At 33.4% G+C, this 27211-nt stretch overlaps 2 protein-coding genes across 2 annotated transcripts; both read right to left on the bottom strand.

Annotated features, from left to right (window-relative positions):
• Positions 1–289: 289 nt before the first annotated feature.
• Positions 290–3519, bottom strand: LOC115886370. Its single transcript, XM_030905472.1, has 2 exons — positions 3441–3519; positions 290–541 (listed from the first exon to the last, which is right to left on the bottom strand). The coding sequence occupies exons 1-2, from the start codon at positions 3517–3519 to the stop codon at positions 312–314; spliced, it is 309 nt and encodes a 102-aa protein (XP_030761332.1). The 3' UTR covers positions 290–311.
• On the bottom strand, positions 3498–25744 carry LOC115886369. Its single transcript, XM_030905471.1, has 15 exons — positions 25373–25744; positions 25119–25305; positions 20907–20996; positions 20786–20842; positions 20050–20236; positions 18823–18883; positions 18618–18766; positions 16233–16437; positions 15268–15411; positions 13660–13753; positions 10446–10599; positions 9953–10080; positions 9701–9831; positions 7509–7656; positions 3498–3574 (listed from the first exon to the last, which is right to left on the bottom strand). Exons 1-14 carry the CDS (start codon positions 25742–25744, stop codon positions 7624–7626), a joined length of 1992 nt encoding a protein of 663 aa, XP_030761331.1. The 3' UTR covers positions 3498–3574; positions 7509–7623.
• Positions 25745–27211: the final 1467 nt, after the last annotated feature.

Raw genomic sequence — 27211 nt, 5'->3', positions numbered from 1 at the left:
CCCAGCATATATTCACGACGCCAAATAAAACAACAAATTAACTTGGGTCTCCCTACGTCTACCCTACATCATAGTTTTGCACTTTTTAAATAAGAAAATTAGGAGCGGCACTGATAAACCGGAATTTCAGTCCCATCGCGATGGATCTAAGATTTTTGAAATGCTCCTTCCTTAATCTTAAAAGACACCCAAAGTACAAAAAATAATTCCCAACAACCTTCTTGCTTCTACAGTAACAAATTCGCATGGAAGAAATAAAAGAAACTTAATAATGGCTGGCGGCATCAGTTGAACGGAGATTCTCAATGTGCTCATGTTACCTCGTCAGTTTTGTATAAACCCCGTACCCTGATGATTTCGTCGATCACACGCGATTTCTTCACTTGAACGATGGCGTTCATCATTCTTCTAACTTCGGCACTGGGAGCTTCATTCACGTTGTAGACGAAATTCTCAGTGTCTATCGGAGATGTTGCCGGATTTTCTGGAACTGTCGGTTCGGGAACAGCTTCGGGTTTCTCTGGCTCCTCCTTTGGTTCTTCTGTAAAACAACAATAAATATAGAGAAATGAATAACAGTTGGCGCGCACGTCATCAAAGACAGTGACGCTATTATCAAATTCAATTTTAATTAAAAATTCGTTTCAAACTTAAAGCGCATTTTTTTGTTTTTTCTTCTAATCTTATTATCCTGGTAAAAAAAATTGTAGGGGTACACTATATTGCGCATATTTGAAGTAAAACTTCTTAACAGCTACTGTATGATCGAAAAAACATCGGCGATAATAGGAATAGAAGATCGCTGTCATTTATATGTAAATTTATGCGGGAAATAATAATAAATGTTCATTTCCCAGCCAACTGGTTGCCGTTTTTTCGATCATACCGTTACTAGCAGGGGTTTAAGGGACATACAGGGTGGTCCAGGAGCGTATTCCGGAAACTTCGGCAACATATTCTGTGATTAAAATAAGTCAAAAGTTCGTATCAATATGTGTCTTAAATCTTGGTTTCGGAGATACAGGGTCAGCAGGTTTCATTTTTATTTCGATTTTTTTCCAAATAATTTGTAGTAACGTCAATATTTGCATGGAAATTGGTGTCGTTTATTTGAGTTTTTTGACATGAGAAATTTGTCTTTTATGTCAATATGACTCCTACCTATAGAGGGAGCTTACTACATATGTATGAACTGGTTTGAAGAATAGCCAGCTTTTCGTCCATACCTGTATAAAACTACTGAGTAAAAAAATACACATTTCCAATTTTTTTTTTCATAAAAAAGGTTTCTTGGTAAAAATCGCTACGAGTAATGGTTCTCAAGATGTTTGGAATTGAAATTATCAGTACCTGTTATCATTGACATAAATTAAACATGTTGACTAAATAGTTATTGGACTGAAATCATAAATTTGAAATATGTTTGTGCCAAAAGTTCAACAGAAACTGTTTAATCATCATTTTTCGCAGAAAAAATTATGATTAATTTAAAAAAATAAAAATTTGTTATTTCAGTGAAATAACTATTATACTCAACGTGTGCTTGTTACAATCAATAAGACATGTGTCTGTTCCATTCGATATCTTTGAGCAGTTCACTACTAACGATTTTGCAGAGACATTACATGCGCCATGGAAATGTATATTTTCTAGTCAGTTCTTTTATGCAGGAGTACGAACGAAGTTATTATAAAACAGTCCACGTAGGTAACCACAAAATAGGAGTCATTTTGACATCAAAATCAAGTACTTGTGTCACCCAGCTCAGATACCAATTTTCATTCATACCAATCAAGTATTGACACGTTACTTCATAGAATTATTTAAAAAAAGAATGAAATAAAAATGAAACTCAAATCATCACAAATCAATTGGAGAAAATAATAAAAAAAAAATTTTTTATTTTAATTTTTTCTGCAGAATATGCTGCCCGAAGTTGCCGGAATACGATTCGAGGACCTGTATGTCATTCTATCCACTTGGCGGATGGCTACATGGCTGTAGCCTGTAGCTGTGGCACCAAAATACTGCTACATCTATATCTCTGACTACTGCTAACTGCTTTGAATAAAGACTAAGGAAGGAGCATATCAAAATCTTAGGTACACCGCGATGGCCCTCAAATATGGCCGACTTAAATTCCGGTTTATCGGTGTCTGATTTCCTAGATTTTATTTTAAAAATGTAAAACTATGATGTAGAGTATCAAACGTGGGTTAGACTCAATAATTTGTTTTTATTTTACGTTGTGAATAAATTGGTAGTTATTAAAATTGTTATAAAAATATATAATTCTAATAAAATAGATAAGTTATAATAAGTATTAGCACAAACATCGATACGCTACTGAAACAGATGAAGTCAAATTAACATATCTAAATTCTTTGACATCTAATCTTTGACAAGTAATAAATAAAAGCTAAAATGCAAAGAAAAAATATATAATTTGGATTAATTTAAGTGAATTTCATAAGTGATCGGTTTACTACACATGTATATTATATCGATCACTTACTGGCAGGTGTTCCATTATTTCACACTCAATTTTGCCGAGATCTACCGCACGCTACTGACAACTTCTATTTTAGAAGTCTTTTTCGATAAATCGCGATAGTGTTAATTTAAGTTCTACCAAATTTCCATCTAGATTTACTACCTTTATACAACTATCAGTAGTCGAATAAATAATAAATAGCCATAAAATAAAGCTCCGTAAAGACTGACAAATCCACAAAATTTCAAATCAAATTCAAATGTGTCAAATGAATATTCAAACAGAACTGTCAAGGATCCACACCCTAGAGAGCTTTTATGGTGGCTTTTCCGCCACCATGCATGAATACATGGATAGCATTATGCTCCTACTTCGCCCGATCTTTACTTATTCAAAGCTGCAACTAACCATTTGTTTTTGTGTGGTCTGTGGTCTGTGTTTTGTTTAATTGTTTTGTTCATTGTTCATGTTGGGGATATATTTTAAACTAATGTTAATCGTTAGGCAACCAGTAAGCTCATAGAATATGTATTCTTTGGCATAATCAAAATCATCACTTTAGAATTTTACATACCTAACCAAATTGTCACTCTAAATCTTTTTTAGACAGATGTCTTGACATTCTTCTTAAAATAAAATTTTAATCAATCTACATTGTTTATCTCCATCATTTGCCGGATTAAATACAGTAGAAACAATTCATTATTTAGAGTGATTTACAATAATTTGCGTAATGAACTAGTAAAAATTTCAATTTCTCGGGAGAAAAGTCAAACGAAATTACCAAAAAACATTTCAAAATGGCTACCGCGACGCTCTTTTTTCAAATCATTAATTTATTAATATAAAAGTTTTTTTTTTTTTTTTTTTTTTTTTTTTTTTTTTTTTTTTTTTTTTTTTTTATTTATTCTTTATATCCCTGTCAATTACAAAGACGCAAACTTACCTAACGTCTTAATTTCTGGGGGGACAACAAGTGGATCCTGTTTGATTTCACTGACATTTTTCTTTAGGTAGGGGATCATCGGGGATGGTAATGCATTCGGACGTTACGTTTTGAAGAGCCGAAAATGACCTAACCTGTATAAAAAAATATTACATAATTTTAAATACAAAATATGTTCATTTTTTAATTCATTAATAATTTAATTTTGAGCACCCTATACAATTTAAGTATGTATAGTAGTATGTCCAACGAGAGAATCCATGACAGTGCAAGCTGTGTCTGTTACTTTAATTCAAAGGTAAATTGTATTTTCTGTCATTTTTTTTATGTTGTCTGTCGAAATCTTTGCTGGCTCTTTAGACCATAGATTTAGTAAGAACAGATATCACATTAGACATTTTAACCCGATCAAACAATCGGAGGTTGACTACGTACTGTAAAAATCAACTGAGATAGAGAAGGCGACATTGCCACATCTCAAATTTGTGCCTATCTACTTAGTTTGATTTGCAGAAAGGTGACTTTAAAACCACAGGGGAACTGTTTACATTTTATAAAAAAATTAATTAAATTAATAGTTTATTTTGTACAGTTTTTATTACTGCAATATGTTATTAACCAGAGGATATATGTGTTACTATTAAAGGACATGTTTACTGCTTAATGTGCTGAAACGTCTAGGCACTATTGGCAACGTCGCTGCTATTCTTCCAGAATGAAATGAGCCATCCGTCCCACCACCCCTCGCGACAGCCCTTGGTCCGTTATAGCGTACTACGTTTAGCTTTCGGTGTGTTTGAAGTCGGAATCAAGTCCGAAATGAACTTTTCAGTGTTTTTCAGTGTTTTTAAGCTTTTGTTTTAACGTACTTTGAATCTGCGAATTTTCAATATAGTACGACAGTGTCAAATGTGTGGAAAAATAAGCTCAAATTCCCCGAATTTGTCTCTTCACAGGTAGGTAGATTGTTTCCGCCGCGCCGTAATCGCTGTACATAGGCGTCCCACAATGGAGCCTCTCACAATTAAAATAATTTCACTATTTGTTGAATTTTGAGCTATTAAACAAGAACGTAGTAGCCGGTAATTGAATTATAATTCGTCTCAATTACTACTTAACTGTTGTAGATCGTAACAAATTTGAATATAAACGTTACATTTGAACTTCATTATAAGCCGTAAAGCGACATTTTTCAAAATTGCACTCTTTGGTCAATATATACGATATTCTAAAGGAATTTTGCTCAACAAATAAACAAAGGTGTTTACTCGCCCTCTTTTACATTTTATTGCATTATTATATCTGCCCTTCGGCTCCTTGCTTAAAACACTTTATTTCACTGCAAATACCTCTTTCCTAGAGTTATTATTTGTATCGGTAAGCATCTTTTTAGAATGAGACGAACTGTAATAATTCTAGGCTACTAGTTTTATACATAACTATATACAGAGTGACCCAGCCCAAAAGCTTTTACCCATTACGTTTTAGGTTTAATTCTTATTTCAATTTTTACATAAGATCGGGACCATTGTAACGCACATTTTCAAAATATTTTTGTCAACATACAGGGTGATTCTCGGCGTGATTCAAACCGCAATACATATGTTTAATACAGTTCATGAAGATTGGGACATTTAACTGGGTAAAATTTGATTGTCTGATGAAGCTACCTTAAAAGTAATGGATTTTGTAAATAAACGTAATATTCATTATTACGCGACAGAAATCCCATACTGTAGCACACAGATTTGATACTTTTAATGATAAATGCCTCCTATTGAGAGACTAAAAGGTAATTGCCTCGTATCAGAGATATCATAATACAAGAAGAAGACCGAAAGAGTCAAATCTTTGTCTTATATTTTCAAAAAACACAATTTTTTTTTTTATTAATATTGATTTTAGGTATAGAAGTTATTAATAATACAACATTAAACAACTATTACATAGTACTTTACAGGAAGCTATCGATTGCTAACTAACTAAATCGTTACTAATTACTAATTTAAAGTTCCCTTTTAAGATCAAAAAAGGTAAACTAAAACCTAAACTATCATTGAGATTAAACGGGAAGTTCTAAATAATGTTGCTCATTCTAAATCAAGAAAAATTTATTTATAAGTTTTATAACAACTCTAATTGAATTTGGACGAAAATAATATTTTGTTTTTTTTTTTTTTTTTTTTTTTTTTTTATATTTATTAAAAATGACTTTAAGTCAAAAAAGTCTAAAGGACAAGTTATTCCAAAAAAAGGACTGTCCTTTCAAAAAAGGACAGGTGGCAACCCTAGGTATTTCTGAAATGGAAATTTAATGGCAAATCTACAACTTTAGTTTGAAAATATGTTCCGGCCACCTATGTTTAAAAAAAAACAAAAAAAATGTCTAAAATGTGTTTTACCTCATTTCCTCCATATTCTGAATAAAAAATTGAAAAGAAAAGTCAAATTCAACCACAAACTTAATATAGAACTGTTTCGAAAGCCTGAGTCACCCTATAAATATTCCTAAAAGCAACTGAAAAGTTTATATAGAATTAACTGAAAGTTTTAAACAAAATCAACGTTGGAGCGATTTTCGAAAACTGTCTACTAACGTTTCAACATGAGTATATGCTGGGATATTAATTATATATTATATTAGACCTTATAACAAACTCATCTGACGAAAAAGTGTTACCGTAGCATATTAATATGGGAGTAAACATTTTGACTAATTACTCTACTTTTACTTTTACTAATTAAATTCGTTCCAAAAACGATACGCCACTGGCCATTAGAACAATCCAAATGCGCCTAGTTGCCGGGGTCGGAAATTTTAGACTTCTCTGTCTCTTCTGTCCTTGTTTGACACATTGGAATGTTTGATACACTACCAACGAGTATTTATGAATGAGATGTTCGGTCTATATTTATAATGTCTTTGCTTTAGACAAACTATACAGTGTTTCATTTAAAAAAAAATTAAGAAACATATTTTGTATGATATCAATTTCCACATTAAATATTTTGAGCACCGTGTACAATTTACGACATTTGTAATAAGGTAAGTACAGTCTGTTCAACGAGAGGATCTATGACAGTGTCTGTCATTTTAATTCACAGGTTAATTGCATTTTCTGCAATTTTTTGTATGTCATCTGTCGAAATCTTCCCTTACTCATTGGACAGACTGTACAGACTAAACTGTAGTAAAAACCTAGCGTAGTCACAGATTAGGTATACTATACAGATAAAAATCTTGTCCCTAATTCGTGGTACGAAAATTATTTTTTATGACGATGATCAAACGAGTAAAATTTCCTGTAATAAAATAAAGTCGCGTCTAACCAGAGTAATAAGAGGGCCGGTCAGGCGCTGTGCACAATTTAGAGGCCATAAGTGGACGTGCTTGTGCGCAAACTGGTAACCTAATTAGTGCGCGACTTCAAAAATTGGAACCACGAAAACAATGCTTTGACAATAAGTTTATAATCTGTGGCATAATTTTTGATTTCAGGATATTTTGCAAGCCGCTAAAACTGTAAAGTAGATTGATTTGATTTATTTGTCTCTCTGGAACTATGAAAACGAATTTAATAATAACTAAACGGAGGAACCCAAAACACAATATATAAGACGTTCCATTAAGAAATCACCCTCAATTAGGTTTGAAAATCTACTAACTACACCTCCTACCGCGTGTAATGGCAGTAAACAAGTAAGTTCTTAAAGTTTTCGAAAAAATACAGAGGGAATTTTAAAAAGAAAATGCACGAATTTCAACATCTTTTTGCGAAAAAAAAACTCATAGACGTGTTCCTGGGGTCGAAATACACCATCCCTGAAAAATATTTGGTAACTTGTTTAAGACTCACCCTGTATATCGAGAAACTATGGCTACGCTCAAGCTGAATTTGACACTTTATATACCGTTTAATACATTTTCGTAGTTTTATACCTAGGCGTAAAAAAGCGTTTCTAATTTGCCTTATGCGTTGTACCTACCTTTTTATATTGTCACGTTGCAAAAACTAATACCTACTTATGTGACGTTTGAAAAAAAAAAAAAAAAAAAAAAACACATACCTTTAAAAATCCGCCCCTTGGCACAGGACTGGCCGGTTTATCAGCTTCAACCACTGGCACAGGCGCTTTCGAAGTACTAGGCCTAGGCTCAAGCGTAACACTCGCAGTTATCTGCTTAGTTGCAGCTGCCGCTACTGGTTGAAATGAGCTGAAACAGTAAGTAAAAAATACACCAAATTTTCACTGAAAAACTCATGATTTAAGGAGGCTACGACCCAGCTACGTCGCCCAGTTCGAGTTCTTTTTCAACTCAATTTTTACAACTCAATACAGTGTTACATCACACAAATTTCGGACCTGAGAATTTTACAGTTTCAATTAGCTGCACTATACACTCTATACTAATATATAAAATCCTTAAGTGACTGACATACTGATTAATCACGATCCTGCTCAAACCACCAACGTAAGAAGCTCAATTTTGGCATACAGGTTACAGGTTGATTCTAGGTGTAGAGGTTCGGATAAGACGGGATTTTCGAAATTCCAGTTCAAGAGGGTGAACCACCCCTCAAATATTACAATATTTTTATTTAAAAAACTGTCGTTTCCAAAAAAACGCTTAAACACGTATATTTTTATTTTGTTTTTTTACATATTTTAAGACTTTTAAAATGTATACAGGGTGTTTCGAAAATCTGGTCATTGATTAATCACGATCCTGCTTAAAAGCGTTTGGACGTAAAAGCTGATTTTTGGAAAACAGATTGACTTTAGTGTAGAGGTTCGATAAGAAGGATTTTTCGAAACTCAAAAAAAAAAAAAAAAAAAAAAAAAAAAAAAAAACTACTATTTTATTTTGTTATTGTTTTTACATATTTTAAGTTTTATACCCTATACAGGTGTTTCATAAAAAATATGATCATTGAGTAATCACTGATCTCTGCTTAAACTGCTTGACGTTTAAAGCTGATTTTGGCAAACGGTTTGACTGTAAGTGTAGAGGTTCGCTAAGGAGTGGGTTTTCGAATCTCAAATTCCAAGAGGTTCCGCTTTGGACAAGCATACTTATTTGGTTTTTATACATTTTGAAATTTTTAAAAATCATATAGGGTGTTCCAAAGTTGGGTAATTTCTTAAACACGATTCTGCTTAAACTACTTGACGTAAAAGCTTATTTTTGACAAACGGATTTTCGAAAGTCAAATTCCAACGTGATGTGAAATCACCCTCAAATATTACCAAGTTATATAATAATATCGCCATATTGTTTTTCATGCTGACACAACGGAGAAAATTCTTTTATTCAGTTTGTAAGGTTAATGGAAATTCTTATACTTTTTATCATTACCATTTCATTTATTTTACCATTAAATGATTAATTCGACGCGAACGAAGTCACTGGTATAAGCTAGTACTTAAATATTACAACATAGCCATCGATTTAAATATTATTATATGCGATCGATATGAACGATCATCGCAACGGAGTGATATAAAGTTAGCCGCACAGTTCTCATTTCTGCCGTACCGAGCGGTGCTGTCGGGATTGCCTGAAATACACTAAGCCTATAGGCTTGGCGCATTTTAGTTAATTTCAAAAAATCTGACCGCAGCGCTTCAACGGCAGAAATCAGAAATTATCAGTATATATTTCACGCCGCCGTCATATCGATCGCAATAAACTGCATGGTCATAATATTATAAATATTTTAGTTTTTTTGCTAGTGAAGTTATTGAGACTATAAACACTCAGGTACGATGTTTGTCTGATGTAACGCTGTTTCGGTAGTAAAAAATAAGTGAAAATAATTCGAACTAGACGTCTTTTTGTGTTGTGACAATAAGGAAATGTTAATAAAATTGCCGAAAAAATGGCAACGCGTAAAGGAGAACGTAACAAAGGCGTTTTTAGGTGCAATAACATTCAATAACAATAAACTTTCCCGGATATTCAACTTTCCCGAAACAACATTTTATAGCTTCATAGTTTCTCACACCGTGATTTGATCTCTAAAAAATAAAAATAAAAAAAAAAAAAAAAAAAAAAAAAAAAAAAAAAAAATTGTTTGTTACATAATCAAAAAATTAAAAGACAAAGTATGATAATATAAAAATATAATTTGGCAATATTAATGGTATACTTTTTTAACTAGTGACAGGTGAACTGGTGGCAGCACTGTCGGAGCAATACACCTATAGTGCAGCCTATAGTTTGTCGTTTTTTACCTATACATCATTAAAATACTTACTGGAGGTGGCGGGGGAAAAGTTTGAGCTTTGGAAACCGCTGGATTGACAAATATCACATCGTCATCGTCCTTGACTAAAATCGGAGCTGTTGGAACTGGTTGTTTTGGGGGCAATTTAATATTCTTAATTCCTAAAAACAATACAGTAAGATATATGAAAATTCAAAGAATGAATATTTCAAAATCAAAAACACAGTAAAATTAAACTCTTCCAAAATGTCACTTTTTCTTTCTTCATATATGATTTCTTACCTGCTATAAATTCAGTACGTAGATTTTTCCTAATTTGAATCAGAGTATTGATCGAAGTACTTAGAACTTCTTGGAGCTTGTTATGGACAACAGCTAGCGCTTCGACACTGGTAGCCACCGATTGTTGTCTTAAATTTAAATAAACTATCAATAAATAATCATATAGCAACAAACATGTCGAAAATCAATTTCACAATTTTTATCGCAAGTATTTATAAAATAAACATAGACTCTGTACAAAGAATATTCCGTGGATATAGAATTACTAAAAAGTGCTTCGTTTGTCCGTTAGAGGGCACGAAACTTTAAGAAAATAAACACATTTTTTCAGACACTTTAAGTACCATTATCCCGATTTGAATGAAATTTTGGATGTGTATATTCTTTTGCTGCTGAAAGTAATTTATTATGATCTATCAAAGATCGAAGTTGCTCCATATCCACGGAATAACAATTGAACTCCCTGTATATTTTGTGCCAGTTAAAATCTTACCGATTAAGTTGGGTTAGGGTGTAGGACAGATTGGAATTAACCCTAGCGGATGCCCTTACGGTTTTCTCAAACCATTCGTGCTTTACCGTAGAGTTCGTGGTCAGTTTGTTCTGAGTAGTGGTCAGAACTGTATTCAATATTGTTCTGTTGTTCACTGAAATAAAAAGAAATACAAATTGAAGTGTAGTTAAATAACAAACCACCTTTTATTTTTAACAAACAAGTTTTAAACACCTCCTTTATATTGAATAATGTAGACCAATGAGTTTTTACACATATAGATCATACCCCTTGAATAAGAAGACTAAGGAAGGAGCATAATGCTATCCATGTATTTATGCATGGTGGGCGAAAAAGGGACTCTAGGGTGGGGATCCCTTGACAGTTCTGTTTGGACGATTCATTTGACACACATTTTGAATTGATTTTGAAAATTTTGTGGATTTTGTTCGCCCTACGGCTTATTTTATGTTATTTATTATTTATTCTACTACTGATAGTTGTATAAAGGTGGTAGTAAATCTAGATGGAAATTATGGCAGAACTTTAAATTAACAGTGACATTATCGTGATTTATCGAAAAAGACTCTAAATTAGTTGGTTGTGTAGCGTAAGTGGTAGATCTCGGCAAAATTTTGAGTGGAAATAATGAACAACTTTTCGCTAGTAAGTGACTATATATAATATACATACGTGTAGTAAAACCGATCATTTATGAAATTCAATTTCTGTAATCAACCAATTATATATTTTTCCTTTGCATTTTGGTTTTATTTACTACTCTTGTCAAAGATTAGGATGTCAAAGAATTTAGATACGTCAATTTGACCTTACCTGCTTCAGTAAAGGTATCGGATGTTTATGGTTATAAATACTATTATAACTTATCTATTTTTATTAGAATCTTTTATATTTTTATATCAATTTTAAATAACTACCAACATTTATTCACAACGTAAAATAAAAAAATATTGGAGTCTACCCCATCGCCCACCCCACATCATAGTTTTACATTTTTGAAATAAAATTAGAACGGCACTGATAAACCGGAATTTAAGTCGGCTATATTTGAGTCCCATCGTGGACCTGCGATTTTGATATGCTCTTTCCTTAGTCTTCTTTATTCAAAAGATCATAACACAAAATGTAAACTCTTTGTAGTCCCTGATTAAGCTTATTCGGGCAATTTCAGAAGCGTTGCCGGACTTTTACTTCTATTTTCTTTAATCGAAATATTTTAGAAACAAAAATGAATTAATTATAAATATATAAACAGTTGCTACTTTACATCAACAAATCTCACCCTCCTTAACAGCACTTATACACATAAAAAAGCAATATTACCTGCTCTCCCGTTCAAAATAATCTAATAAAGTTGCGATGATGAGTTTTACGGTTATTAAGCCATCTGCATATTTCCTTGCATTAAAAGAGGTTCTAAACAGAACAACGTCCGGACTGCAAGGTATGCTAGTAAACATTGCAACGTAAGTAAAAGAATCACAACACTTTATTTATTTAAACCAAAAACTCGTAATATTAAAACTAAATTGTCAAAACGAATCAAAATGTCGGGAAATAAATAAATAAATGTGACAAATTGACATCTTTTACAGCAGAGGCTACCACCTGAATCTCCAGCGGGAAATTTAACTTTTAATTTATATTCAGTTATCAGCCCGACGCCGAACACGCCCATAATGGTTAAGGCAACAATGAATTTAATATCTCGCCCGGATGACGTGACTAAAAGATTATTTGGTATCGAATGTATATCAGCACATACAGCACAAACCTGGCAAACCCACGTGGTGGCCTAATAATTAAGTGGTCCTTGAGGTCGTTAAATGAACTTTATAATACTGGGAGTTTGACCCACTAAAAATAAATCATAAACAAAATAAAACAAATATAAAATATAAAAAAATTAACACAAAACAAACATTAGTGGCTTCATTGAACGTTTAAATGATTCAACAATAATCAGTAAAGCCCCCTCTACACGTAACGTTCCCACCTGTTCAGTCAAACGTACCAAGTAAAACGTTGGGTGTAGACAAAAAACAAACAGATCATTTTACTTGAGCTGAATGGGCTCTTTCACTCATATTTTGAAATTCGCATAATTGAATAAAGCAATCAATTCTAGAATTTTCTGCTATCTCACTTTCGAAAAATTTGAAGTCGTTCCTAAGAAAATAAATAAAACAAGAAAAGCCCAGAATAAAAACTGCACTTTATTTCTTTAATACGTCACACCTGGTATGTTGAAAAGCGGCAACACTGCCGGGCCACCATGCTGACTATGCTGACCCATTTAAAATTTAACCATTTCGGATTTATCAGATGACGCCTTTTCGAATCCAGGTTATGGTACGACCATGATGGAACAAATTAACAAAAATAACAATTTAAAACTTAAACTTGATTACAAACTTTCACAAACGGAGTAAACAAAAAATTTAACCAAATTTATTATTCAACATGCACGTCAAATCAAATCGCAATGTCGCCAGTTGTTGGCTGGCGCAGGAGCACGGTTCTGCAATGTGATTGGGTGTATTTTTCACACGTCATCAATTGGCACCTTAAAATTATTCCAAATTAAAGAAATTTTGAGGGTCTATAAAAAAAATTATTCAAATGTCATGGAAGTATTTTTTTTTTTGGATAAATATACTGAAAATAGTCTTCTATTTTAGATTTTGTCCTTGAATTGTGTATTTTATTTTTTGTGAAAGAGCCCATTAAGAGGGAAGACCGTTTAGAAAACTCATGGGATCATTCAGTTTTAAAAGAAACCTGTAGTTTTGCCTATAGAGAAAAACATAATAAAATTCTAATATTCTAATATTTTGCATAGTTATAAATAATATACATAATTTTATGCAAAATTGTTTTATAGAAATATTTAATGATAATACATATAAAAAGCACAAATAAAAATCGAAATGATATTGTAACTATGATTACTATTATTTTTCATGTAAAATAAATTAATTAAGGATAAAATAATAAAATCAAAACAAATATTTTAATAATCTCAAGTTACTTATTTACTTTTTATTTCAATAGGTATTATTAAAATTAATAATAAAAAATATGAAGCTCAAAATAAACTAAAAGTAATAAAAGAAATTAGAAATAAATTAGAAAAAAAAATAAAAAAAAAAACGAAAAAATCAGCAAAAATACACTAAAATAAACAACTTACCTAAAGTTGGCCGCTGTATCGTGTAACTTGTAGGAACGCCTGGTTTTGCCCTAAATGTTGTGTTGCCAACTTTAAACATTGGCCTTGGAGGACCCTGAAAAAGAGACAATTGTGTAATATATAAAATTGTAATAGCAGTAAAACGATATAAAAATATCTCATCACTTCAATAATCCTAAGCCTCTCAATAATTGCCATTAAAACAAATGTAAAAAAACTAGATTTTACTAGACTTTTACTATAAATTACACTAAACAAACATTGTTGTGTTTTTGATGACGTCTTACCATATTTTTGAGATGAACCACAAAATTCACATAAGTCGGTCCTTTTCGTTGAACAGCTTTAAACTACGCAAGCGTGAATGCTTCTCGATTAGTTGATTTAGTTCATACTAACCAACAGAAGTAGATTTCTAAGTTTCTATCTACCACGTAAATCAACTTGGTGTCTGACTATTCACGCCTTTACTTATAAATTTAAATTTAATCTCTGACATATTTAAACAAAAACAAGAAACAGATAGATATGATGAATATCTAAAATAACTTGGTTGAAATAATGCCATTACCAAAAAAAATATATTATACGTTATTAATATTTAGAGTTTAAAATAGTGCGCGGGCAGGTGACAGCGTTCGGGATGAAGTAGACGAATCAGATAATTTTATTTGGCGCGTGCGCACGAAAATCCTGTTGGACGAAAAGGATAGGCTTATGCAATTGACATTCCTATTTATTTTCTTTGGCTTCACTTTCCACTCATTGTGTAAATGCGCGGTACTAGAATGTCTATACCTATGTAGCGTATTCATCTCTCCAAAACAATCCTTTATGGGTAACATCTAGACCCTTAAATGTTAGAATTAAAGAACATAAAGATTATTTAAGAAAGGGAGATTTTCACAAATCTAAGATTTGTCAGCATTCATGGGACACAGGGCACAGAAAAATTTTTAATAACGCCAAAATTATAATGAAAGAAGCGATAGCCTCTAAAAGAAAAATAAAAGAGGCTTTTTTAATTCAATTTAATAAAAATAAATGTATTGCTAATGCATCTGTAGATGTTAGTAATGTATGGCAATCGCTTCTTTGATTTTAAAGAACATAACATAAATAAACACAACATACGTACAATTTAAAAATAATCATACAGAAAGTTTGGGGCTTTTGGTTTTACCTTATTAAGCAATTGTTATCAGGTAGTAATTGTTAATTTTGAAGTTTAACTTGGTATAATGTCATTTTAACAGAACGTCAACGGTTTCTTGTAGACGTATCTGTTTTAAAAAAGTAAAGTGTTTTCGAATAGTTGAATTTAAATATTTAAAATAGTTTTTTTTCTTTATTCTTTGTATTTTTTTTGCTTCCGACGACGGAAAGAAATAAACTTTCCGAAACGTTAAGACTTTTTTTCTTTGTTAGGCAAATTTGTATAACTGTAAACATAACTTCTGACAAGCAGTGTCCGTTTAGGTTTAACGCCAGAAGTGTTTACAAAAAATAACTTTTTTTTGTAAATTTTCTTGCAGTGCAGTGGCGAAATACCAATAAAAGATTTTTTTGGAGAAATATGTTCTTATAATACATTTGGGTCTTACATACCCCGGCGGTCGGTTTTTGCAAAAGTATTTGTCGTATTCCGGTAGTTGGCACTGGAGCGACACCTCCCTTTGGTAGAAGCGGCCTTAGCGGCGCTGGAACTTGCTTGTTTACTGTAGATGGTATGAGCACTGCAGGAACAGATTTCTGAAACAAAATAAGATAATAAAGAATAATAAAATGAGATGGCAAAGTCCAATACCGCCACAATTCGATCTTATGTTATTATATACTTTTTATTTATCTATTTTCTGTTTTGTTGGTTTTCGGTTAATTTTTTTAGTTTGATAGTTTTAAACTTCTAAAATTGTTACAAAAATATGTTGTCCATAACCAAAACAACCAAAGCAGGAACAGGAATAGGAGTATTTGCGCACGATGCGCACAACTTATCTTAGATAGGAACTATTGGTAAAAAGAAATAGCCACCTTATCCGATAGCCAAGCAGCCTTTAAAGATCACCTCCATAACTATCAATTCGAAATTGGTTGCAAATGCCTAGAGAAGCCGAACCATTTTAGCACAGAAAATAAAGTCGTACTCTGTGTGCCAGACCACCAAGGGATAGAAGGTAATGAAAAAGCAAATGATCTAGCTGGAAAAAGAGTGAACACTCCTCTAACTGGACCAGAACTGTTCTGCTTCCCAAGCGTAAACCAACTTAAAGCAGAACTGAAGAACCTGGAAGACTCCATTCGTAACCTGATTTAGGAATCCCTCAACAGTCTAAAGCTGCGTCCACATTGCTAGCGAGCAGGCCGAACGAACACGTGAAACACGAAAACACGGCAAACAATCGGAGCGAGATGTTCGCGGATGTTTCCACTGTTCGCCTCTGTCTCTGAATTTATTCCACTAATTGCGAGGTTCTCAATGAAGCTTTATATAATTATTTAATAACAAAACTACGATGTATTCAGCGTTGAATACCTCCGTTTGTCAAAATGTAAGGAGCCGTTGTACTTACCCTTGTAAAAGGGTCCCCTCCATCGTCCAAGACAGGTTTGTAATCAGGATCATCGCTGGAGTCTTTTCTTTTCCGACGAACCGTTTTGGCCGCCTGTTGAGCTTTCTCCGATGACTCTTCCGGTTTGTTCTCATCGTTGGAACAACATTTCGTGTAATCTGTGGTCATCAATTCTGGGTGCTGTTCGGCTAGAACTTGAACTCGTCTGCACAGACAGAAATAATTTTGTATATCTATTACAGCAAAAGTTGGAAATCAGTGATTGTTAACAGTTACTAGCGAAAGCTCACATTCACTGATCTGACACCAAACCAAACCAAAACAGCTATTTTTGAAACCAACTTTTACCAGCGAATGCTAGCATTCCCTGGACGATAGCAGTGAGTTTGAAAGATTCAGTAAGCGCGGTTGCCACATGTAAAATATAAGGATAAATAAGGATAAGTTGAATAATAGGCAATATAAGGATAAAATTAAATCGGGCTAAACGTTGGCAACGTTGATAGACATCTAGCGTAAATTCGCTTTGTTTTTTGTGGTTATGTATAATTGTTTTGTTATCGCTGTAAAAAGTGCTGCGCGGTATTTTCCCTTTGGGAAGAAATTTTCTGTAAAAAATTAAGGTAAACTCGCAAGAATGCAAAAGCTAAACATAAAAGAGAAAAAGATATTAAGGAACCTAGTGATTATGAATTTATTAAACGTTTTGAAGTAGCGGGTCTGAAAAAAAAAACAAATAACTCCCGTTGAAGAAAATTCGGGCATACTTTATTTTCTCCACGATGAAGAACTTTATTAAAAAAAACCTAGTACCAATAAGTAATCTTATGTTTATGAATGTTTTTTTTTAATTGTTTTGTAGGCTTTAAAATGTTTACTCTGCTTTCTCTTTTAATATTTAGAAGGTTATGTCGTTATTTTCTATAATTTTTAATAAATATACTAAAGAAGTAAATTGTAGTTTTAAGATATTCAGTCAGCTTGAATATTGGGGTGATCCAATATTCTTAAAAGTTTTATTTGTTCTAACTTCAACCAACATTATTCCTCACCACACTCACCCTGTACAATAGAATAACTTTCACTGGCAACCTTTAGTAAATGTTACTTTCACTAGTGAATGTTAGAAATTACTAGAAAAAGTCGACAAATCTCTTTAAAATACCACATTCACTGGCCCAATGAGTAATGGCTAGCATTTCCTAGTGAATGATAACAGTCACTGAATTTTCGACTTTCACTGTAACATTTATATTAAATAAACAAAACAACGTCAAAGGATTAGTTATACCATTTATAACTACTCAAGAACGGCTGGACCGATTTTAGTACTCCAGAAGGCAATGACATTTTTTTGTATTTATTTTCTCAGTGAGTGAATATAACATTAAATGACAATTTGTGTATAATAACATATACCTTTTTTATTTTTTCAGATAAAAAAACGAGATTTGGTATGTTAGTATATGACATAAATTAGGATTGTTTTCACGTATTCAATTGTTTTTGGTCACTTCCTGTTTCACCGGAAATGACTACAACTTTTGATTTTTAAATGGCACCCTCGGTATTTTTTTACCTTATCCGATAGAAAATGACATTCTAAATAGAATGACATATCATATGTTAACTTTTGACATTCTCGCTTAATAAAAAATCCTATTTTAAAATTCAATCTAGAGTGCCATAGCTATGTTAAAACACTAATTCTTAATCAAGGAGCCTTGGAAAAATAGATTTAATTGTATAATGTTTTTAGTGTCCTGTCCTGGCCAGTTAGAAAATGCTCAAATCGTATTTTTTAATCATATCTCAATTTTTTCAAATGTATATTTGAAAAAAGCATTTTTTTACGAATAATTTGATGCCACACACTTGGTATTTCGAGTCAAATTTTCGTTACGAGCCGCAAGTTATAATTTCAAATAAACCATATGCCAGAATGTCAAAAGTTGACATATTATATGTCATTATATTCAGAAACTTATTTTCTATCGAATAAAGCAAAAAAAACCGAGGATGCCATTTAAAAATCAAAAGTTGCAGTCATTTCAGGTGAAACAGGAAGTGACCGAAAACAACTGAATACGTCAATCAATCCTAATTTATGTATACTAACATACCAAATCTCGTTTTTTTACCTGAAAAAATAAATAAGTTATAGGGGTTAGGTTAGTTGAGACGCACCCGGTATAATACTATAATTTCATAGAAAATACTCGTCTGGTTGTCTTTACAATTATCATCATTACTCATCAAAGCCCCGCCAGACCCACAAGTCAGGTCGTACATTTCGTATTTTTAGAAGCGAAAATTTTTGACACGCAATTTCGTGATTTTCAATATAGCAAAATCGAGAAACATTTACTCTTAAGTAGTACTTACCTCAATTCAGTTCGATAATAATTCATGAATTCCGCGCACGATGCTTTCAAATAGCCGAGTTGCTTAGAATCACACCTGAAGCAATTCCAATCGTCACTGTCCCGGATTTCTTTAAATTTCCTTGGGCCAAAATTGTTTCTAATGCACCTCTGTTAAAACAAGAAATCATAGAAAACCAGCTGCATAAAATAGAATACAAAAATACCTTGCAGAAAACAAATTCACAAGATGAACAGCACAGTACTTGACCGCCTTGTCCACACCATCTGTAACAGAGAAGAAATATTTGCACATACTTCAATTGATAATTATTTTAATGTATTTTAGGTTCCTTTAGTTCCAATGTGTTTTTCTGTTAGACTGTTTTTGTAATAAAAAATGTCTATACTTGTGTGGCGGATTCATCTCTCCAAAAATCCTATATGGATATTTCACCACTGCAAGAAAATCTACAAAATAAAATAGTTATTTTTTGTAGACGGAAACTACTTGTCAGAAGTTAGGTTTACAGATATACAAATTTGCCTAACTAACAAAAATGCTTAACGTTTCGGAAAGTTTATCTCTTTCCGTCGTCGGAAGCAAAAAATACAAAGAATAAAGAAAAAAAACTATTTAAAATATTTAAATTCAACTATTCAAGAACACTTTAGTTTTTAAAACAGATAAGGCTGCAAAACCACTGACGTTCTATTAAAATGACATTATATCCAAGTTAATCTTCAAAATTAACAATTACTACCTGATAACAATTATTATTTAATAAGGTAACCAAAAGCCCCAAACTTTCTTATTTGTTTTTTTTTCTTTTTCAAATTATTTTTAATTTTACGTATGTTACGTTTATTTATGTTATGTTCTTTAAAATCAAAGAAGCGATTGCCATACATTACTAACATCTACAGATGCATGAGCAATACATTTATTTTATTAGATTGTATTAAAAAAACCTCTTTTATTTTTCTTTTAGATGCAATCGCTTCTTTCATTATAATTTTGGCGTTATTAAAATTTATTCTGTGCCCTGTGTCCCATGAATGTTGACAAATCTTAGATTTGTGAAAATCTCCCTTTCTTAAATAATCTTTATGTTCTTTAATTCGAACATTTAAGGGTCTAGGTGTTTCACCAATGTACTTTTTTATTTATTCTTTGTATTTTTTTGCTTCCGACGACGGAAAGAGACAAACTTTCCGAAACGTTAAGCATTTTTTTGTTAGTTGGCAAATTTGTATATCTGGAAACCTAACTTCTGACAAGTAGTTTCCGTTTGGGATTAACGCCAGAAGTGTTTACAAAAAATAACTATTTTATTTTGTAGATTTTCTTGCAGTGGCGAAATACCCATATAGGATTTTTTGTTTTTGTAATGATAAGACAACTATATCAATCAAAAATCAATAGAAATAATATTAAGTAAGACTGTTCTTACCTACAATACAATTCGCTGCCATCTTCATCCTTTTCAAACTCACCACTTGTGTAAAAGTGATAGCAATTTTTGCATATCAACACTTTCAACAGGGGATGAACGAATCGGTTGTTGGCTCCGAATAAGGCACTGCCTAAGTGCACGTTGCACGCTGTACAATGGATTCTCGTGTACTGCACTGAATTTTCTATAAAGCGAATTTACGCAATTAGTTGTTATTTACTCAATTAAAAAAAATAGTTATAAATGAGAGTTTGAGTCATGCGACCTTAAAGAGATCTATTGTGCTCCCCTTCCTTGAGTCATCACACAATCTATAACCCATCATACCCCTGTTGTAGAGGGGACAGGGGTATGATTTATTTCCCATCCTCCTCTGACAACAGTTTCTCCTCCGAGGGAAAAAACATACACACCCTTCCACGGTTGGAGTTTGGCCCTCCGTGCCTCACAGTCGAGGAGTTTGCCTCCGGCCGAGGAACCCTCGAGGTGGAGGCTGGAGGATCTATCTCCATTTTCTCCACCCCTTTAACTTGGTCTCTCCTTAGACCTGATACCGGTGTAGTCCCGTATCTATAATAGAGGATATGACCCTCTTTCTCTATTGCCTCCTTGGATTTGAAGTCAATTCCTATTGTGAGGACCTGACCATGACCCTCCTCCCTCGAGATGATGACTCGCCAACTCCAACTGATTTATATATATTTATTATAATAGCTATGAATATTCAACTTACCTGGGTTAAATATTTTTTGTCGTATCTCCTCTTCTTCTGGCGTTAAATCAATTTGAACTAGAATAAAAGCACAAATAATCGTTTTTTAATAAAAAAAAAAGAAATTTGAAGATGTTGTTACCTTCTGCTCCCGTTATTTCATCCACCAACTCAGAAAAGGTTGGTTCATATGGCAATGGACTAGTACTGCCGTCGTTAGGTGTAGATTCCGCTATAGAAAAAAAAAATATTAGTATACATGAATGTCCAATGGAAAATATAATGGCCATTAATGTAGTTTCGTGTAATGTCCATTATACAAATGGAAAACAGTCAACCCAACCAAAGTAACACAGTTGATTGAGGAAATATGAAGATGCGCAACCTTATGGGCGATTTCGTGGCACAAAACCTGTTCGAGATAAACCTGTTCGAGCTGGTGTTACAGTCAGCTTGTCCGAGAATTACAAGATTTAGTTTAGCTCTGCGCCGCTGCGCGCTGATGGTCGTTTACAGCGCAGAGGATAAAGAATACTGTGCGCAGCGAATAAAGAATACTGGACCGTAGTTTTGCTTTCAGTCGACAGAGTGAGTGGATGCCGGAGACAGTGTTGCCAGAACTACTGATTAATCCGTAGATTTACGGATTTTTGGTACAGTAAGTTAAGAATGCGGATTTTCTATCATTAAACAATTTCATATAATATTATGTGATTAAACAAAGAACGGCGCTAGAGTTGGCTTGGAAATAAAGATCGCTGCTATTTTATATATAAAATATGATGGCAAATGCCAATAATCGTTATTTTCAAGCCAACAAACTACTTTTTTCGATCATACGACATATTCAGTACCTATAAAAGAAATTTTTACTCTTGTTGTTTATTCTATGTTGAACACGAATACATTTTCAATATATAAACGCGGATTTTTCATCCAAAGATAGTTTCGTCAAACGTATTACAGGTATTACACCTTAGACAAGGAAAGGGAGGGGACAGCTAACACGCATATTCTCCAGCGAAAAATTTTCGAGGCCAAAATTTGATCGGCGGCCATACTTTGGTGACAAGATTTCGAGGTGACACCAAGCGAATTTTTATGTTTTTTGTGAATACTCTTTTGTTTTAAATTTATAAACTGTGTTGTTTAGTATGGTGAGATGTTCAGCGTATGGCTGCAAAGGCGGAAGCGAGAAAAAAATGACTGGAATTACATTTTACAGGTAAAAGTTGAATTTGTATTTTGTTGTTTATTCTATGTTTAACACCAATAAATTTTCAATACACAAACACAGATTTTTCATCCAAAGATATTTTCGAAACGTATTACAGATATTATACATTTTAATATGGCAACACTGTCGCTTTCAGATCCACACCGCCTTCGATATGCCTTCGCTGGCCGAATTTACTGATTGGGTCGACCGCGACGAATCTGCTATATCCCCTTCCATGTCTCTTTACAATATGCACAATTTCTCGGTTTATTTCATACGTTTGGCAACGTTTTTACCCTGTTCTCTCTTTTTTTAGTACATTAAACGCATTGTGCTCTTCTTACATAAGGTAATCTCGACCCAAGACAACCTTTGCCAGTCCTTAGTATGTTGTACACTCTCATTTACGTGATAAAGGGATATAATTGTCAGCAAAAGAGAAACGTTAGACGAACTTAAAATAATTTTTTACTAATAGGCCAGTAAGCGAGGAGAAAAATAGGGTATTACCTCCGAATTCTTGACACCCGCACCGATTGACGTGAAATTTTAACAGTGAATAGAGATATACGTAAGAAACAAAAGTTACATAGTAGCGATGTGTGCTTTCACCCTCGGGGTGAGTGCCAGCCCTTCTCGGGAGTGAAAAATAAGTCACTCATTTTAATTGCAAAAATCAAAAAAAGATGAATTCTAAGTAAACAAATGTTCTATAACATTTTTTTACATATTTTTTACCATAAATGGCAGAAAAATATGCAGTCTTTAGTAGTCATGGCCGGAACGGCGATTTTTTAATAACAGGTACAAGCTGTTCCAGTTGCAAAAGATACCTGTTCCAAGAAACCTGTTCCAGTTCCAAACTGTTCCAAAACGAAAATTAATACCGTACTTGCGTCATTCTGATTCGGTTGCTATTTTTCTTTTTAATTTATATAAAAGAATATTTTTTGCTTAAATAATGAGAACTACTGGGGATTTTTCTGTTTTCCCTAAATTTAATCTACTATCTATGTTGCTATATTATCAAGATATAATGTTTTTTAACTAAAAATTAAAATAAAACTATCAAATTTTCGAAAAATATAAACTTTTCAAAAACATGTGTTCCCGAAAAAAACTCATGAGAATCGAAATATACAACCCCTAAAAATATGTGCACTTATTTAAGACCCACCCTGTATAAGCACTAATGAATAAATATAGATTTAAAATTTTGTGATATACTTAAAAAGTAAATTCTTGGAAGAGTTAATTTTTTTTAATATCTCCTATATTTATAATAAAAAACAATAACCGACTTACGACTGTTCTTACACTGTATTTTTCAAAAAAAAACTATAATGCGATAATTATATTGCATTTGGTAACATCGCCAGCATTTTTTTTTATAATAAAAAATGTTCCTTACCTATTCTCTTTCTGTTTACATTAAAAAAATAAAATATTTAAAAAAAATTATACATTTAAAATTTATAATAAGAGTTTAGTTGAGTTTTAATTAAATATTTTAAATAACGGCAACAGCCACACTTGTTTTTTACGCCCCTGTATCCCGATAACAGATAAAACCTGAACGGTCGCGTCCAAAAGACTTGTCTAGACTAGCAAAACCGATATACGACCTCGATTATCAACTCAAACCAGTTGTCATATATACTTAATACTGTCTGCACCGAACAGTTCTCCACATGGTCGTCCTCGGCTTGTTACAATTATACGACCTAGGCGCCTGCAAAAAAACTTTCCAGGTCGGCAAACTGTTCCAAGTCGTCAAACAGCATGACACATGCCCTGTCCCCCAGCTTAACTGTTCCAAAGCGCATAACAACCTAGATAATCAAGCCATAAACATGTTCCAGTGGTCGCAATATGTTCCAAATCTCAAAAACTGTTCCAAGTCCCACTGTTCAGGTTGGAACTTGAAACAGTTTAGGGCTTGGAACAGAGGAGGCCTCAGAGACTTGAACAGTTTGGGACTTGGAACAGTTAAGTAAAAGAACTAGTTTCAGTTTAGAAACGAGGTAGTATATCGCTTGTCGCACGGCCATCCGCCACTTGGCCAACACATAGACAGTGTGATCGAGAAGCCTCCGAATTCCGTCTTTGGAGATAAGCTGCATGGTTGCCTCTCAATATAGTGCATGGAGCGCTAAAAAACAAGGTGACGGTTTTCGCACGGTTGCGAGTATTATTATTTAATTAAAAATTCAACTAAATTTTATTATAAATTTTAAATAGGAATTTCAGACCCTCTATCTGCAGTTTATAAGACTACCAAAGTAGGAAAGAATGATAACTAATACCAGGTCTATACAATAACAATAGCAGCTCATATGTTATGATTATTATGCTAATAAAAGAGAGTAATAGAGTACCCTCTTTAATATTAAACATAAAAACACTACATTCTAGATAATTAAAAAACAAGCGGGCTTGTCCTTTGTCTGGGTATGTAGGTATACTATTTTCTACGGCGAGTTTTTTTAATCGTCTCTACACACTCCCGACTATTCGACGGGCCCGTAAATCGCTCACCGACGAAGAACTTTTTACCATCATCAAAAAAAATCTACTGGGCGATCAGATATAGCCCAAATCGCAACCCCTATCCATAGATTAATTATCTAATTTCCTCTCGAATAATACACTATTAAGAATCTAGTATCACAATTTTAATAACATTAATTTAAACAATTTCCAACAATTATATCTTATTTATACGCTATTTACAATTTACACGCTGTAGCCAGCATGTTTTCAGACAACAACCAAGCTGGACCACGCATAAAACTGGACCTGGAAACTATCGAGCATTACACCATCCCCCAACTCACAGACGACACCCCACCTTACCCCAACATTAAACCTGTCTCCACACGCCCAGTTCCACAAACAAACCTGTTTCGAATCAATAACAATACTGTTCCAAAAGACCAGCGTCGCCGTCATCACTAGTCCTTTTAGGGTAAAAAACCATCAACATCTTTCAATTCACTAAATAACTCCGATCGTAAATATCTATTTCTAAAAAAATGGTGCTATGAAGAAACATCTTTTTGATTAAATGTATCGCCTTTATCTGATTTTTATTGCACTTTGCAATTAACTAGCCTAGCAATGGCCTTACCTTACCTTGATTCCTTTTTACCCCTCTGGCGATGAAGGGTGGCCATCTCACACCCCAGCCTTCTGGATAAGAGCACACATCGCTACTAAGTAATATTTGTTTCTTACATATATCCCTATTGACTGTTAAAATTTCACGACAATCGGTGCAGTTGTTCAGAATTCGGACCCTAAAACCCTCGCTTACTGACCGCTATAAATAAAAACTAACCAAATACAGACCCAACGACCTGTATTAGTATGACCAAGCCTCAATCCACATCCATCGATATATCCGGACACAACAAAGAGGGATCAAAATCGTCGTCCATGTCCATGTCTTCATCCATTGGTCCACCATCCTGCATACTTCCACCGGCCTTATTTCCGTCATGATTATTTTTCGCGACTTTCCCCTTTCTTCGCTTCTTCTGCGGCTCCGATCCATCACCGTTCACCTCGTCTTTTTGCTTGCTATTCGATTTGCGCCTGCGCTTCGCCGTCTGTTTAACCGCCAGTTCTTGCAGATTCAACGGCTCCAGTACTACAGCTATGTCATTGCTATTCCTGATGATAGCGTCTGTCGTTTCAGCCGTTGATTCTTTGGTACTATCTGACGATTTTTCACACGTGCCGTTTTCAGACTTTGACATTTCTTGATCGCCATCGCAGGAAACTGTTTCCGAATTGCTCTCCTTCGTTTTGATTGTTCAATACAGCGGGTCGTCGCTTTTGTTTCGCTAGGACACTGCCGGTATCCTTTCATCGTCTTTCTTTGCGAGGTTTCAGCCCGTTGGCTCGCCATAGATTCCTCACTGCTGGACTGCTAGGGTGTCTTCCTTGAAGCGGTATGCTGAATGATGTATGAATACTGGAAGAAAATATTTAAGAATTTTTTAAAATTTTATGTATTTCATGGCTGGGAAACTTTAATGGAAATGACAGTATTCATTAATAGTTAATTGTTTATTAGAGAGCTTTGAATTAGAAGACTAAGGAAGGAGCATAAATGCTATTCATGTATTCATGCATGGTGGGCGAGAAAAAGTACTCTAGGGTGGGATCCTTGACATTTCTGTTTGACGATTCATTTTGATTCATTTGACACATTTGATTTGATTTGATTTGAATTTTTGGATTTGCCAGTCAGTCTTTAGGAGCTTATTTTATGTTATTATTATTCTACTTACTGACAGTTGTATAAAGGTAGTAAATCTAGATGGAAATTAAATTTAAACAAGAAAAAAAAAAAACAGTGACACTATCGCGATTTATCGAAAAAAAACTCTAAAATAGTTGGTTGTGTGGCGTGCGGTAGATCTCGGACAAAAATTCAAGTAGAATAAATGGGAACAACTATTTCGCTACGTAAGTGACTCATTATATATAATCCATAACGTGTAACCAACCGATCAATTTAATGGAAAACTATACAACTTATAATATACAAAATTATATCATATTTTTTCTTGCCATTTTTTTTTTTTTTTTTTTTTTTTTTTTATTTTTGTTTATTTGTCAAAGATTAAATGTCATTGACTTACCTGCTTCAGTAGCAACTTATATATTTTTAACATAAAAACAATGCCTGTCAAAGAAGATATTTAATTTCATAATTATTAATAAAAATAATATTTTTATAACTCAAATCATTTATAACTACTAAATTTATTCCACAACGTATAAATATAAAAAACAACACAATTATTGGAGTCTACTCACCGTATCACGCTACATCTCATAGTTTTACATTTTTTAAATAAAATTAGAACGACACTGATAAACTGATAAACCGGAATTTCAGTCGGCCATATTTGAGGGCCATCGCGGTGTACCTAGATTTTTGATATGCTCCATCCCTCGCTGGCTTCTATTCTTAGAAGATTACGAGTATATTTTTTCTTTTTTTTTTTTTAAATTGTTACTAAACTTTGTTTTTCTTTTATTGTTTTTCGTGGTTCCAATTTTCGGAATCGGGCACTAGTTAGTTTACTAGTTTGCGCACATAGCACGCCCACTTATGCCCTCTAAAATTGTGCACAGCGCCTGACTAAATACACAAATTTGTGACGCACAGCGTCACAAATATTACGGAGATTTCGGAAAACCGAATAGCGTTA

The sequence above is a fragment of the Sitophilus oryzae genome, unplaced genomic scaffold, assembly GCF_002938485.1.
Source record: "Sitophilus oryzae breed Bouriz unplaced genomic scaffold, Soryzae_2.0 scaffold_484_pilon_pilon, whole genome shotgun sequence".
In the NCBI taxonomy this organism is placed as follows: Eukaryota; Metazoa; Arthropoda; class Insecta; order Coleoptera; family Curculionidae; genus Sitophilus; species Sitophilus oryzae.
The sequence above is the reverse complement of the archived record's forward strand: the minus strand, read 5'-3'. Positions and strand labels throughout refer to the sequence as shown.